General features: G+C 32.8%; 3 protein-coding genes across 4 annotated transcripts; 1 reads left to right on the top strand and 2 right to left on the bottom strand.

Moving 5' to 3' along the window:
- Positions 1-1,055: 1,055 nt before the first annotated feature.
- LOC119638039 (N-acetyl-D-glucosamine kinase) lies at positions 1,056-5,656 on the bottom strand. 2 transcript variants are annotated; one of them, XM_038034624.1, is made up of 5 exons: positions 5,583-5,656; positions 2,522-2,587; positions 2,233-2,443; positions 1,933-2,158; positions 1,056-1,860 (listed from the first exon to the last, which is right to left on the bottom strand). In XM_038034624.1, the coding sequence occupies exons 2-5, from the start codon at positions 2,545-2,547 to the stop codon at positions 1,292-1,294; spliced, it is 1,032 nt and encodes a 343-aa protein (XP_037890552.1). In that variant the 5' UTR covers positions 2,548-2,587; positions 5,583-5,656; the 3' UTR covers positions 1,056-1,291. The 2 variants fall into 2 exon arrangements, with proteins under 2 accessions (XP_037890552.1, XP_037890551.1); XM_038034623.1 differs by lacking the exon at positions 5,583-5,656 and adding an exon at positions 4,612-4,905.
- A 2,952-nt stretch (positions 5,657-8,608) lies between these two features.
- Positions 8,609-9,820, bottom strand: LOC119638047 (vesicle transport protein SEC20). The gene is made up of 2 exons (XM_038034637.1): positions 9,544-9,820; positions 8,609-9,481 (listed from the first exon to the last, which is right to left on the bottom strand). Exons 1-2 carry the CDS (start codon positions 9,622-9,624, stop codon positions 8,882-8,884), a joined length of 681 nt encoding a protein of 226 aa, XP_037890565.1. The 5' UTR covers positions 9,625-9,820; the 3' UTR covers positions 8,609-8,881.
- Positions 9,821-12,197: 2,377 nt separating this feature from the next.
- Positions 12,198-13,468, top strand: LOC119638052 (THO complex subunit 3). The gene is made up of 4 exons (XM_038034647.1): positions 12,198-12,368; positions 12,437-12,532; positions 12,591-12,875; positions 12,945-13,468. Exons 1-4 carry the CDS (start codon positions 12,279-12,281, stop codon positions 13,437-13,439), a joined length of 966 nt encoding a protein of 321 aa, XP_037890575.1. The 5' UTR covers positions 12,198-12,278; the 3' UTR covers positions 13,440-13,468.
- The last annotated feature ends 3,597 nt before the right edge of the window (positions 13,469-17,065 follow it).

The raw sequence follows: 17,065 nt of genomic DNA, 5'->3' as shown, positions 1-17,065 counted from the left end.
AGAAGCTTTCCAATATTTGTTGCAAAAAGCCGCCCAACTGCTTCAAAATATGCGTCTATTTCTCAAGTTGATGCTAAAAATATTTGTAGATCGCCCAGAAAACTACAACATGCTCGTTCAAGTATATGCGAATATGAACAACACAGATGAAGAGTACAATAACATCGAAATGCGACAAAAATTATCGGATTATTTGGAAAGCAACTATGCAGATGAATTCTGGCGTTTATCGCCGTCTCACATGCCAAACGGTTTAATTTACGTCTTAATTAATGTATTTAACTAATGTTGAAAATGCAGAGCGTAAAACTACATCGCATCATGTGAATCAATATATTTGGAGAACCAGTATAGAATAAAATAAATGCGCAGGTTTATGGATTAGTGTTAGAATAGTATTACACGATACGCTTGTAATCCTTAGCATGGGCATTTTCATTATGTATTATGTAATTTAAAGAGAAGTTTCATTTAATTCAATTTACTTCAATTTAACGCAATTAATTCATTCTTATAATGAAGTTAAAGAATGCTTTCGCGCTAATGATGGTGAATATATATGCAATCTTTGCTATGTAAACGATTTTTATAGAGGAAGGAGTAGTAGGAAACCCGTAAGGTAATGAGCTATAATTGTCTCAATTATTAAAAAATTTTGCAAATTGAATGCTAGTAATAATGTCGGCCGCACTAACCTTTCAGCTACCCTTGGCCCGATATTCACGACATATGTTATGAATAACATAGGTTATACGTGTAGCGATCTTTTGGTATACAAGTTCCTTGTCCGATCAAAAATTGAATTCGCTTGGTTTGCTCTGGTCTCACCAGCTAATTTGATTTCAAATATTTTGAAGATTTTTAATCCGAAGGTACTGACTCAAAACATAATACATATTACTACACCAGGATTCTAAATAAAAAATTGTGCGGAGAAGTACGATGACCTTTGCAATCTTGAGCCATTGCCACCAGGACAAGGTAGATTCCCCTTTTGCTCAACACGTTCTGAATGCAGTAAAAATATTTTTTCAAATAAAATATTTTAAATATCGTTTTTTTACTATTCAAAATTATACGTAGTATATGAAATATTTATTCGGGTATTGATATATATAAAGGCAGAAACACAATAATTATTAGTTCTTTTTCGATCGATATTGGAACGAGATAATAAAATTATCTGTATGTTTACGTAGTGGTTGGAATACCTAATCGAGTCCATACACCCTTGAATATTTATTATTATTATGGTTATCTTTATATTTAATTGCAGGAACAATAACGCGGTTTATTGATTGCAGAGGCATTTCGATTCGTGATTGTATTGAACCAGAACATCAAAGTTATCTGGATAATGACGTGGCAGTTGTAAACCTACAGCATCGACAGCGTGGTAGCAAGCGCCGAACGCGCTTGATTTCTTAAGTCGCACCAAATTAATATCGAATGTTATGTTAGCCTTTTGAAGACCGCTTAGAAATCCTGCTACAAGTAGCGGCAAACTCAACCATACTGAGCCCACACACACTATTTTAAAGGGATCCGATTTCAGATCGTCTGTTTGTACCTTAGGTATCAAAGCTGCAGCCATTCTGCCTAAATTATCACCAGCTTCGTCGAATAGATATTTTGCTAACCGGTCACCTTCCTCAGCCGCACGAGATAGTTTTATACATAACCGGGCAAAGAATGATTTATCAAACTTTTTGTAGAAATGTGGCAGCATATCTCCTCTATTTTCAACTTTAAAATACTCTTTGATTAAACTCCAAACGAGTTCTATTGGATATGGTGATTTGCGTAGTCCATCCATATCATCAAAAACGATTTTTACAGCCCGAAGAGCGATGTGAAAAGCTTTAAAATTTATTATTTTGCATATTTAATTGTCATCATGCCTTCGAAATTGCTCAAAATTATGGAACTCACCACTGCCCTCGTCGCCCATAAAATGACCCCAACCGCCACAATTGTAAGAAGAACCATCCGGATTAATCACATGAGCATTCGAACCAGTACCCGAAATCAAGACCATACCACCATTTGGAGAAGCTGTATAGATACTACCAATTGTATCTTCACTACATACATAACTCTTGGCCAAATCTGGAAATGAAGATCTCAGGAGATCCTTCAATTCTTGCTGCACGTCTTTCTTAAAAGCGAAAGTTCCACAACGCGGAGCTCATATCATTTTTTTTGCACTCGATTCAATTTCAATAATATTACCTGTCCAAGACCGCTTAAACTTAATCCTAATACGTCTAAAGGTGTATCTTCCGATATGTCTGCCAATTCTTTTGCACGTTCCACCATTTCAGCTAAACGTGCGACCGTTAAATCCATACCAATCTGCCAATGATTTGTTCCCAAACCTTCGAGTATACTGATACAGTCACCCGTCTCATCGCATATTATACAAGTGGAATGTGAAGCCCCACTTTTGAAAGTGAAAAAAAAAAGGTCAGAAAAATATTGTATGATTTTAACAAGTATTCTCCCTTTAACGGTCACTCACCCTTCAATACCAGCAAAATATGGCATTTTTTTTTTTAGCGAGACTTTATCAGTTTCGGTGGAACAACTGAAAACATATAAAAAAGACAACAATTTGTAACAGTATCCTAATAAAAGTTAAAAAAAAAAAATTCCCAAAAATCCATTCATTTTATTTGTTTCACTTTATAAGGGCGAGGAGGGATGGGATGGGATTAAAAGTTTGCTTATTGCCATTATTTTTCAATTAAATTGGACAGTTTTCACTTCACTAACAAAGACGATCAAGTATACTGGAATATATTATCATATCTAATAGTATCCCTTAAATATACACTAAAAATTCGATAACTATATCATTTCAGATCAGGGTAAGATGCCAACTTGCATTTATTGTAGCTTTCACAATCGCAAAATTGAGAAAAATGATTAAAATTTGACCAAGTTCGCCCCCAACAAGTCACATACCCGAAAAGTGAAGCGAAGGTGCGAAAGTAATATTCTAGAGAATAATTTGTAAGCACTACTACATTCAAAAATATTAACTTTTTTACATCGATTTGATCAGTTGATAATAACCATTATATATTAAGATTTAGTCAAGCTGGATAAAGACTTTCTACGAAAGAATATACAATTATGTGTTAGAATGCTTTAATTGTTTAGCGCTGTGGGGATCGGTACAATCGGAGAAGTTAACGATAAACTTATTATTGTAAAGCAAAGAGCAGAAATTAATTGTTTATTTACTTTGTTTTTTCTAATAGTGAGTGGTTTTGGGCGCGCGCGCGCGAGAGAGGGAAAGAGAGAGAAAGAAAAAAACGCTTCCAGCAGAGACAACGAAACACATAGACCAATTTCAACATCATTTTGTTCAAAATTGAGATTAAGAGTTTTTTAGGGACTTTATGTGTCTATTATCAATAACAATCGTAACTCTGTTAAGTAGCAGCCATTGGTATGCACTTGCTCTTTCATTTTCGTTTTCATATAAGGAAATATTGTATTATTAAAAAAAAATTTATTATCTTTATTTAGTTTGTTTATTTAAAAACTATTTATAAACTATTAACAGAATCTTTGCGTTTACAACGAATGAGAATGAAAGAGAAAGCATACAATTAGGCTACTAATTAACAGTTACTACTGTTGTTAATAACAAACACACAGCAAGTCTCCAAGAATCTCTTAATTTCAATATTTAAGCATTTCGTTTTCTCTGGTATAACGGTTTTGTTATGTTAACACATCTCCAGTAATGGGTATAATAAACTTGTTAACACTAGACTTACGGCACCGGTAAATTTAACACGTTTGTGATTTCAAGCTCAAAAATTCGGCACAAGTAAGTAGATATCTTCAAATGTTCAATGTATACTGGTTTTTAATGATTCAGTGCAGCAAATATATAGACATATGTCAGTCCATTTTTCTTAAACAAGGCCACTTTTTTTGTTTCTAGATGTGGTATATCTATTTTTACGGAAACTTGTTTACTGATTACCTGGAAAAATTCTGCATACAAATAGGCGACTTTTCTGGTCAATTTTACTATTACCTAATATGTAATAATATATAACAGTTAATTGTGAACATATAATTGAATCGACCGAGGCCATTTTTTTACCAAATATGCCGGTGATCCTGACAAATATTTAAATATAGAAACGTATTCATCGTCTCGAAAATTATAGACAAAGATATGAAAAAATTGTTGGGGTTTTTCGGGATTGTTTCCACTTCTCCTATGTGGTGGCCGTGTATGTGAAGAGATCGCCCCCATTTCTTAACCGCATATTCTGCACATGTCGATCAAGGAGTGTATGTGCCAACTGAAATGCTGAAAGCTGCGATGCTTCACAAATCATCAAATTGCCCATCAAATTGATAGGTTTTAGTAAAAATACAAAACATCTGTAAAATTAGGGTTAAATATTTCATTCGCGTTCACCAGTTTCTCTGATTCATATTATTACCAATATAAATGCAACGTTATTTGAAATTTCACAAAAATCCATTTACATTCATTTATCACAATTTTCATTTTAAATTAAAATTTGTATTAATTTCGTATTCTCATCGTACCCGTAAATAATTTTGAAAAGCACTTACGGATGTTATTACTGTTATGTTTAGTGGATTCCAAGCAATATAATGTCGATATGTGATGTTGATATTTTATACCTTTAATGTTAAATAATAATAACGCTTCACTTAACGAACGCACAGCGTAGACTGAATGAAAAAGTTAAATGCAAACACCGGACAAGCACAAACCAATGATTATATTTTAAATTTCTTATATGATTTTTTGTTGTTCTTTTGTTTTCTTAATATCAAACAATCGAAATAGAAAGGAAGCCTTCTCTTTACTAATACTATGCGTACATTTCCTTTTCTCTTTTTGCTCTCTTACTCACTAAATGCAATTGGATAAATGTCATAAGAAAGTTGCGGAAGCTTTAGAAACAGCCGTTACGTTAACTATGGTAAATAAATTGAACTTTTTAGGCATTAAATAGAAAATCAGATTAAATTCGGCAAAAGTTTAGTAAACTCCGTTAATTCAGGTAAATAAATTGAGATTTTTAGACATTAAATAGAAAATCAGATTAAATTTGGCAAAACTTTCTTTTTGTTTTTATGTAAGAGAGAGAGAGAAAGGAGAGAGGAGTTTGACTATAACTATGCATATGAGGTTACAAATTATTATAATCTTTTTTCTTTTACGATCATTTGGCTTTTTTATGATAATTGAAATGAGCGTGAACTAGTTTTTTTTTTTTTTTTTGTTATTTAAAGAGCAGCAGTGTAGAAGCGTCTACGAATATACAGAGTGTTATTGCTATGTACCACATTTTCCGTTTAATTAACAATTTGTAATGCTTTTTGATTTATATTTTTGTTGTTTATTTGCTATTGCCCTGTTCAGCAATTCTATTAGAGAGCGTATATATACATAATTTTCAAGGATACCTCTTCTACTTCTGCAATATAAAATCTTATACTCGATGCATTCTTGCAACAGAGTAACAATTTTTTGTTTTTTTTGCACTTTTTATTAATACTTATCCAAAACTCACTTTCTGCTATGCTACACTCCCTGTTTCAATCGAAAACAATGACTGCCGTTGCTTTGCATTGAACATGTTCACTTAAGTAGAGAATAAGTAAATTGAGTTTATTATCTATGACAATTATAAGCCGACATTCTCTGCCGGTTTGTGGCTTTTTACTTTAATGTTTGTTGAGTTAAGATTACAAACATCTTTCAATTTCAATCATCTCTCACTCAACACGGTTAATTCATAACGCGCTGCATCGAGACCGACTGTCATGTGATACTCTTTTTATTCTGCTAAACTAGAATACCATCTCGAACGAAGTTATTTAAACTATGATATAACATTATTCAAAAAAGTGTAGACCGTACTGTATCGAGACCGTGTTATGAGATACCTTGAAGTAACAAGATTCAAGGCAATGTGTACCGTGTTGTATCGAAACCCCAGTAGAGTGTGTCAAGATCATGTTATAAGGTACCATGAATAATGCGATTCAGTGTAATGTGCGCTGCGTTGTATCGAAACCGAGTCTCCAGCCTGAGTGTACAATCTTATAGTAAAAGTTGTATTAATACTATGTAAATTGAAAAGTAAGTCCACTTTGTAGTTTACATAGAAAAAGTGAATTTCAACATTTTGATGAAATACAAAAATTAAAAATATTATCAAAAAGTAATGATGACGATCACAAAATTAATTTTCATCAAAAATTACAGATAATCTATTTTCGTTTGTCCTTTATAGCGATAAAATCAAAATAAAAGCAAAGATCAATTGAAAAAACGTATATTCGGGTTTCTGAAATCGTGCTATATCCAAACCATGTTATAATTCTTGAAAACTTTGTGTGCAAGTACTGTGTTAGGCCACCACTGTCTGTCTTAAGAAATCCAATAATGAGAAAATGAGAAGAAATATGAAGTCGATAACAAATCGAAAGCGATTATCACATAGCAACACACTAAAGCGCGTTAGTAAAAGAGAAAAAAAAAACCTTTATTTCTAACTGGAAAAAAAGGGGTATGAGTTGATAGAAGCAATCGACAATTAATGTAATGCATGAACGCTATGAGTGAAGGAAGGCAGTAAACATATAGATCTCTCGTATTATTAATATAACTGCATTTTGTGCTCCCCGTTAAATCGAGAGAAAACTTGAAGTTTTGTTTATTTCGCACCATCGACGGTATATGTGATTCTTCATTCTAATGGTAACAAATCTTTAAATGTTTTGCCTGATTGTTATTTGCGTCGTGCAATCAATATACAGAGATAAAAACCGAATTATCAGAGCAACTAGAAATAGGGAGTGTGTCAGCGTTGGTAGGTTCGATTAACGTCTCAAAATTCCTGCAATGCTTACATGATGACTTATGTGTGGCACCATTAAATCAATATTAAGTTGATTTCTTGATTTCTAGAGTCAGCTGACTATAGTTGGGTTTGGCGCTTGATGCAGAAATTATGCCAATTATGTTATTATTACAATTTACTTAACTAACAAAGTTTCTCAATAAAAAGAAATACTTATGCGAGGAATGAAGAATTTGCAAGTCTTTCTAATGCAATTGTTACCCCGAAAAGCTTACGCATGGAAAGATCGTCAATGTGCACAGGTTACATCTAGTTAAAATTTTGATGCAGATGGTCGAATATAAGTGAGTCATCATATATTCCCATTAGCGCTCCCGGTACTAAGTATGGCTAATGAAAGCTCTTGACCGACCCATGTGATTTTCTTAGCACTACGGGATTATGCATACATGTATATATATAAATATATATTATAACCACCACCGTTGCACTCACCAGTCGCATCACATATTATATTATGCAAGTGGAACACGTTTCACCACTTTCCGAGGATACAAAGGCTTTTGAACGATAAAAAAGGATTTTTCTTAAACGGACTAAAAACTGACCCTTCATTTTTTAAAACAAGCGCGTTCAAATTGTTTTAACTCCAGCATTAGACAGTAAGTTGCCATACTTTAGACGGCAAAGAACTTCGTGGAAATTGATGAATGATTTTGATTTACCGGTTTCTTGTCCGTAATAAAAATCACGACTTAAATATTTCCTAACAAACAAGAAAATTTTTCGATATTTTTGGTTTGAAAAAATCTGTTAGTATAACTTTTTCGAAGATTTCGAAATATCTTCAACTATACTTGGTTTTGCCTTTTAGTTTTCTAATATATTTTAGTATATAGCTTAACTTCTCCTTTTTGCTAATTTACTTAATAATAGTAATTCTCAGCATAGATCCAGCTGCTCATCAAATTTCGCTTGTTTACGTAACATAACATCATTATATAAAAGAATGGACAGAAAAAGAATATAATTTGGATAAGCAATGTATAACATCTATCGTACGGTTGTTCGATTTTGTTTTGCCAGATTAAATATTGTCAACTCAGTCATGACCGGGCCATTAATCTATTTAACATTGAATTTTTTTTTTCGAATGCCAGATCTTGTTATCAGTTTTACTCAGCCTTAAATAAGTATATATTAATAATGAAATGAGTAAAGTAATGGACAGTTCGTGATTGAGTTGAATATTAAAGAATATTCGCAGGAAAATGAAATTATTTTTATTAATTATATGTTGTTTTCTAACAATAGATATTTCATTAGAAGTGCCAACATATATCGCGTTGCATAAATTAATTGCTAATGATTTCCTAAAGAAGCAATACAATTTTTATAATGGTTATGATTACTTTAATCTATTGCCGCCGTCATCATCGTGGGAGCATAGTGTGAAGTCGAAAAATGATCATATTTCAGATAGGCGAGGAAAGTCGTATAAGGACATCTGCCGCATGGTGAACACGAATGGTTTTACTAATCCAGGCGGAGTACCAGTGTGTCCTTATTAAAAATGAAACATTTGCTTACTTATTTGCTTAACGTTTCAAATATCTTTTTTTTTGTTTTTTATTATATTAAATCGGAAATTGTTAATAATTTTTAATAACGTAATTGTGTGCTGAAAGGAAACATATATATATACATATATATATATATATATATATATTGTTTCAATAAATTATGTCGTGTACTGAATAAAAAAGCTTAAAGCATTAACTTATTTATATATAAAGAAGAATAAAATCGAGGGAACTCATCTTTATCACCACTTATATCATTCTAATAGGAAAATAGATGCAAATTTTTAAACATATATAAAAAATGCTTCACAACAAAATCATCTAACAATCCCTAAACAGTCTTGTGAGTCTTCCATGCTATTATCAATTTTTTTTTGACCCTTACAATTTTAGCCGGCTTATATATGGGTTTTGATTGGTTTAAAAAAGCCTCTTCTGTACTATGTAAAAAACGCACGCAAGAAAGAAAGCAAATGCAAAAAATAATAATATTTTATCAGTACATTCACGTCGCCCATATTTCTTTAGCAATTTTCCTGACTGCGATATAGTGCCGGCTGTATTTTGCAATTCCTCTCTTGTTGCTTGCACATCTTGAGAAGATGCCACCAATGTTTCCAGAGTAATGGCGCTTTTCTGGGTAGTTTCAGATAGATGTCGGGAAATGGCTAACATTTTTTCGGTGACATTGTTTTCCTGCGTTACTAAACTGCCGCGATTGTGAATTGTTGAACTGTGTCGCTGTCGTAAATCACTTTCTCCCGTAATCGCCATTAATTCTTCACGATTGGCCTTTTCAATTTCCAACATACTAGTCACATTAGCTTTTCGGAATGCCTGCAATACTTTTGAAAACTGTTCTCTCTGGATGTCAACTTCTTTTGACAAAGCTGGATCACCGGTATCTCGGGCCCAATCATTTAATCTATCGATATTTTTCCTCAAAGCAGATAATTTGGCACGGCCAGCTTCATTCAAAGCTTCTAATTCTTTTATTGAACCACGATAAGATAGAATATCCTAAAAAGTGAAATGATATTTTCCAACCCTCTCGATACGTTTGTAAAAGTATTCTTCATTACCTGGATAATGGCTTTGGCTTGTAAGTTATTATCTATTAACTGTTGTCTAATAGATTGTAAAGTGTACTTTTCTATCTCCATAACTACATTTATTTATATTTAAATTGTTTTTATAATTTTTTTCTATCTTACAATTTTATTATTAAACGAAAACAAAAACAAGTCATCAAACACAGCCAAATCACCGAAATCAGGGATGCTAAATAGGCAGAAATTAGTGTAAAAAAAATAACGCCAGTATCCCGAGATTTCTTGTATATTATTTCCCGCTTTTAATACTTGAATATATTTTTTCCATTTTTTTTTTTTTTTTTTTATAAAAATGAAGTAGACCTTTAAATATTCAACATTTTTTCCTATTAATTTGAAGTTTTTTTTAGTTTATTATTATTATTATTATTATTATAAATTTAGCCAGAGAATAAATTCTAAGACTAAAGTCTTAAAGCACTAGCATCTAGGGCTATCGGCTTTTATTAGTTTATAAATTGTATTGTGTAAGCAAAATGCACATGCATATATACACGAACATTTCCGTATAATAGATTTTATTAGGTCGTTTTCATATGAAATAAATCATCGTAGAATAACGCCGAAACGAACCTGCTATTCAGAGAGCGACGTTCTTACAACAATCAGCTGTTAACTGGTCGAAAAAAAGCTTTTTTTTGTTCATATCTCTCATTACGCTACTCTGTTAGCAGTCTGTTTAACTACGGTTGACTGTTAGACAATATTGTAATTTTCTCCTAAATCTTAACTTTTCTTTGATGCACAAATCTTTTATTTTAGATATAAAACGATACTTAAGTGAATTAAATTCACAATGGTATCAAGAAATTTGAAAAAACACGGAATTTTCATTACTAACATACGATCGTATCAGATGTGCCTATGATATATTCCAATAATATCTTTGCCGCAGTCGACGTTATTGCCAACATTCAATTCTTAAAATTATATAATAACTGAGACAATTATCAAGCAATCAAATTTTCCTTGGATATAGTTTTTCAACTTTTTTCTCTTTAAATCATATGCAGAGAAAATGTTGCATGTATGCTCGATTTTTACTAATACTGAGCATTTAAAAATCCTAATTGGCGCGAAACCACTCTTCAACTTCATTGCATGCAGCGAATTGAATTGAATTAAATTAGACGGCTTAGATATATTCGCGCGTACAGTTTTAACGCGTTCGAACTCCCAGCAAATAGTTTTAATTTTTTTTTCGCAATGGCTACGAAGAAAGAAAATAGTATTGCAAAGGTATATTTTGTCTGAGTTGGGAAATATTTGGAAGGGATTGAAATAAGTTCTTTGATGAAACAATTACACACTACACAGACGATGCATTGAAAGCTTAAATCTTATATGAGTATTGCTCCCAGCAAAATACTTAATTACGTTCTTATACAAGAGACTCAATATCGTCCATAACAACTCTAATACCAATTCACAAACACGTGCATTTTTATTTTATTCTATAATAACTATCCAAATTTATTAATTCACATTACGATTTTGTTTTATGCTTTACATATTCAAACTTAGCTAAATACTTCAGTTAAGATGTAAGTTAATATCTCCGTTTGGCATGTGAGATGGTGGTGAACGCAAGAAATCATCTGCGTAGTTGCTTTCCAAATAATCCCATAATTTTTGCCGCATTTCAGTATCATTATGGTATGTGCCGTATGCATTCATATCAGTATATGCTTGAACCAAGATGTCATAGCTCTCTGGGCCTTCAGATGATATTTTTAGCGATAACTTAAGAAAGAGAAACAAATTATGAAGACGTTGCATGGCTTTTACACATAAACGCAGGGATTTGTCCGATTTCGACGAATTTAGTATATTTTTTATCACATAACCCATATAAAGGCTCTCTTCACTAATTAATCTTAAGTTTTCAATTTCCATTTTCAGCGTGTTCATTAGGCTTTACGAGTAACACTTAGTTCTGCAATTTTAATAATAATAATAATAACTTCTGCAATGAAATATGGCACATGTGTTCTTCGTCCAATTTATACAGGTTGATGTGCACTTTGACTGAAAACATTTGAATAACTGCAAGAGCGCATAGAGTGAAAAGCTGCGTTTACTTTATTTGTGTTTGTGCAAACGTGCAGCTGCAAATCATTGGATGAAATTTGAATCTGCAGCCTACGTTGTTTTTAAGAAAATTCGGCTTAACTTTTAGAAGCCTCAAGACTTGAAGAAAAAGCTAATCAATCCTTTCACCTATGAGGTTTTGATGCTTAAGTTAAATACGTTGAAAACAATTAGTAGGTCACCAAAGCCCTTTTTTTTTCTTTTTGGATTATGAACACGCAAAAAGGCTTTATAATTAATAAAAATGAGAATATTTCAAATGTTTTTCTAATACTATCAATATTTTTCGTTTTTAAAAATATATTGCATTTTATAAGGAAACTACGAATTATAAATCATCAAAAATCTTCTTCTTCCACACTTAAGAGTTTCAAATAAATTCCTTATACAAAATGATAGTCTGCTTCTTCTTCCACATTTAAGAGTTTCAAATAAATTCCTTACACAAAATGATAGCCTGCTTAATGAAATATGCAAATGAAATCAGTGTGGAGTAACGTTGAAATAACTGTACGTCGTTTGCAATATGTCAGCTGTTAACTCTTTTTAAGCAAAGCGCTTCTTTTGTTTACGTCTTTATAGTAAGGAATATTAAAAGTTCGCTGGGCATTAAAATGGGCCGTTCTAATGCCAACTTGGAGGAATTAAGAACATATTTTAAAAGCCATAGTAAAATAAGGGAACAAAAAGCTCATACGTCTAAGGTAAAGAAATAAAATGAAATTTCGTTCTTTATTCCTTCTCATAGAGTAACATTACGGTTTCTTGATAGGTTCACTCCGTAGGTTGGAGTTGTGATGGACGACGTTTAGCTTCTGGATCGTTTGATAAAACAGTAACAGTTTACACTTTAGAAAAAGATCGTGTGGTATGTTCACAATATACGTACAGTTATTATTAGTTATGCTTTTTAATTCATTAAATAGAGTAAGGAAAACACATATCGTGGCCATACAGGACCGGTCGATCAATTATGCTGGCATGCTACCAATGCAGATCTCTTAAGTACAGCTAGTGGCGACAAGACTGTAAGAATTTGGGATATTAGAGTTGGGAAATGTGCTTCCAACACGAACACCAAAGGTGAAAATATTAATATTACTTGGTCACCAGATGGAAAAACTATAGCTGTCGGCAACAAAGAAGACTTGGTAACTTTTATTGACACGCGAACTAACAAAATACGAGCCGAAGAGCAATTTAATTTTGAAGTACGTTCTGATATAAATTCTATTGATAAGAAAAAATATATTAGCAAATAATTTTTTTATTTTTTTTAGGTCAATGAAATTGCTTGGAACAATAGTAGCGATTTGTTTTTTTTGACAAACGGCATGGGTTGTGTTCATATACTAAGCTATCCCAGCTTGGAGTTACACCATATTCTAAAAGCTCATCCGGCAACTTGTATATGCATAGAATTTGATCCTACTGGCAAATATTTTGCAACCGGTTCTGCAGATGCTTTGGTTTCGCTATGGGATGCAAATGAACTGGCTTGTTTACGTGTACTGTCACGTTTGGATTGGCCGGTCCGCACTATTTCCTTTAGTCATGATGCTAAATTACTGGCTTCGGCATCGGAAGACTTGATGATTGATATCGCTCATACCGAAACGGGCGAAAAAGTAGCTGATATACCAGTGGACGCTGCCACATTCACCGTAGCTTGGCATCCTAAGCAATATTTGTTAGCTTATGCATGCGACGATAAAGACAGCAACGACCGTCGTCGTGAAGCGGGTAATTTAAAAGTTTATGGATTTCAGGAGTGACTTTAATAAAATACAGTGTGTGAAACATATTCCCTGAATACTTTATTTAACAATGAGGACACATCACGATTGGTCAATGTTCTTATTATGAAATAGTAAATAAAACATTATGTTTAGAATTGCATTAAAAAATAGTGCGACGGAGGAAATTACTATAAATATGTTTGCTCTCAATTTCGTTTTAAAGATAACCGTAATTTGTTTCTTAGTTTTAGTCCTCCTAATTTAGGAGCATTATGATGAATGAATACAAGGGCATTAATATATTATCGCAATGAGGGTCCTTTAACTAGAAATTGTTGCAGATATCCGTGTTGCTAAAACGGCTTTGCCAACGTCCTTGTGTAGCTGCAAATTTATTCATCTACCTTGAAATCTCTTATATATTTAAATGAACAATCGATCTATGAAATGATCAATCGCTCCAATGTTTAAAAGCGTATCAGAATTCCTGTCAGTGGAAAGCAATGAGTAAAGACGGGGCTGATTCGCTTTCCCGGAAAAATTAAAACGTGTATCGTGCATGAGGGGTAAAAAAAGTTACTTGCCGAAGTTCAAAGTCTTTATAAGATTTTTCTTTGCCGTCGATAGTTAGTTGATGTATGGATCGCGCCCACTTTTCAATTTGGTCGATTGCATTAATCTTACAATATGTGTTCCAGATTTCTATCTAAATTCTTGCGATTTCAAGAGAGTCACGGGGAGGCAATAGAGGTACATACAGATGTCGTAATGGATGTAAAGCGTTGCCTTCGCCCTCTGCTCGTCGTTAAAGAAATAAGTTCCGTGGAAAAAGGAACATTATGGGATATAAACAAATTTCAGAACTTTCGCAAGATGGCCTTCTCCTAATTCCTAAGCAGAGTAATACTATGTCTGATTTTCATGAAGAACGCTTTTCGGCATATAAGAAAGTCCGGGCGTCCAATTTATTTTTTTGCTTTTCAAATAAATTTCTTGGGACAGAAGTTCAATGTAGGAAGATCTCGCCGCATCCTATATCACTTGTGCTACGTGTTATATTACGTTTGAGTGAATGTATGTAACACCCAAATGAGCTCAAGATTAACCCACTTATTATTATGTCTTTCGATTCAGAAACATTTCTTGCGTTGAATAAATTTTATACGCCCGTCTGATATCTATATCATATATATATATATATATATATATGTATACGTTCAACTTACAAAACGTAATTTTTGATATAATATTAAATTATGAGACACTGGCATGTCCTTTGATAAGAAAATTGATTTTGCTTAATTTGGACCTTCTATGCGTTTTGCATGAAACGGAAAAAAAGGTATAATTTATTCGAAAAGAAATAAAAAGTTTTACTAGACTAGGAGTGGTTTAGGGTAATTAATATTCGGTCTTGTTCCGACTATGTCGTTTCTGCGTGTTTTGTATTAAAAAAAATATATATATATAATTACTTAAGGATCATGCCTGAGTGCTACAAAAGCGATGACCAAATTAATATAAATGGAATGTCGGCGTAAAAATTGGAATGAACTGAGAAAAGCAAAAAAAAAAAACCAATCAAGCAAAAATATTAAATTTTCATATAAAAAAGATCTTTTGTTTAACGAACGCAAAAATGATTTTTACAGTCACTACCGGCGAAAAGCAGATAAGTTTAAGAAATAAGTGTTGCGGGGAGGGGCATATTAAGAAAAAAGAGACACTGCATTAATTATATAAATTACAAAATTATTTATAAAATTATATTAAAGGGTGTTTGGATCTTGGCAAGCGTCTACGCTGAACTTTCATGTGTTCCAAGTAAATATTTCAGTTTAATGTCTTCATTATATAGGACGTAAGGTAGGACCAAGTAATATAATGAATTGGATTCTTATGGTTTCAAATTTGCTCTCCAAAGTTAAGTGAAATCTTCGCTTTACACGAAAATTCTAAACATAGCTGGCGAAGGTGATCCGTTGGGTGTTGCCACGTATTCTAAAGTGCCACTGCTATGATATTAAAATCGCTCTAGCATCTCTAAGTAAATATTATATGCAATAAACGTAATCAGTTTAATCGATTTTTGGTAAAATTGATGAAAGAAAGAAAGTCGAAAATAGAAGAGAAAATTTCAAATAATCCCCTTTAAAATCTGAAAGGCGATAATGCCCGATGCAAAGGTCATCTTGATGAAGGAAACTACTCTGGACGAACTGTGTAATAATAAGCTCAGCTAACGAGTGTCCAATATTCGTTTGTTATCTTTTCAATTTATTTGATTCGGTTCATTTCTTTTGCTCTTTGAACACCTGGGAAGGAAAGTTTCACCTTTTTTTGTTAGTGCATCACTTTGCTTGGGATTTTTGTTGCGTTTGTTTGAGTTGAAAAATAAATATAAAAATTTGCAATTTTTGTAATTGTTGTTACTTTTTTACAACTTGTTTTTAGTTCGTATTTTCGTTATTTCTACGTTACATAAACACTCATTCGTATATTACATGTCTGCGGATTTATATCAATTTTAATGAAACATACACAACTTTTTTGTTACTCGTTTAATTAAATTCTGTTGTGAACTTTTTCTTTCTTTCTTTTTTTTTTTTTTTCTTTTTTTCTCGCTATTCTCTTAATAAATGTATAATTTCCCTATTTGTGCAAGCATGTTGGGAAAAAGATCCTCTCAAGCACTCAATTACATACAATTCATGCAATTATTAAAAATATGTACAAAAATTTGATTCTCGAGGTTGTTTTAATCCTCTTTATGAATTCCTTTTTTTATCTTACTATATTTAATGCATTAATCATTCAAAATGATCATAGGATGGAAAATTGCATACCTATGCATAGGTTAAGAACTCTGGAAATATAGACAAAGATCTCTTCGATGAACTATCATGATTCTATGCTTCAGGGAGCCGATCGAGGATAGACATACTTGCCCAGCGTGATTATTGAAATTAATGTAAACACACACACTTGTCTGCTGTTTAGATATGTCGGTTTGCTAAAATCACGACTATCCGCTTCTGTCTTCTCTTGACAGAATTGTTTCGTTTAGTATAAATTTTTTTTTTTTCCTTTTTTTTATTATACCCCTCACTGAAGCATGAGGGGTATATTCACATTTTCAACGTCCAGAAGGAAGCATCAGAGATGGCACAAAGCAATAAAATTGTAAATCGATTTAAGCATGTCTGTCTATGCGTCTGCTCTAAACATTCTCCTGGCCGTAAAAATAAAGCTATCGACTTCAAATTAGCAGAAACATTGGAAATGCTTGCACGCAGCCAAATGGGTTAGAAAATATGCCCGCAGTACCACGTAAACTGAGAACACCTCTGTTGTTCAATGCGGTGTATTAATACCTAAGGTATTCGAAAACCTCATAGAGCATATAAATTCTTGGACTGTTTCAAATTTCGAATGGACCTTAACATATCCGTCTGTTCGCGCGTTCATCTGTCTGTCTGCGCAAATTTCATCATCTATACATCGACAAAAGAATTTGGAAGTGACTTAAACTTGTGCACACCTACAACGCCCACACGCCTTTGCGATAAATACTCGTATTTTGAAAATAAAAAAAAATTCGGCCGCGCCCACTCCATATTATAGAGCATGAAAATTTAGTTATGTCACTGTTTTGGTCGTTT

The sequence above is a fragment of the Glossina fuscipes genome, unplaced genomic scaffold (genome assembly GCF_014805625.2).
Source record: "Glossina fuscipes isolate IAEA_lab_2018 unplaced genomic scaffold, Yale_Gfus_2 62, whole genome shotgun sequence".
NCBI classification, from domain to species: Eukaryota; Metazoa; Arthropoda; class Insecta; order Diptera; family Glossinidae; genus Glossina; species Glossina fuscipes.
Note: the sequence above shows the minus strand (reverse complement) of the source record. Positions and strands in the feature narration are given on the sequence as shown.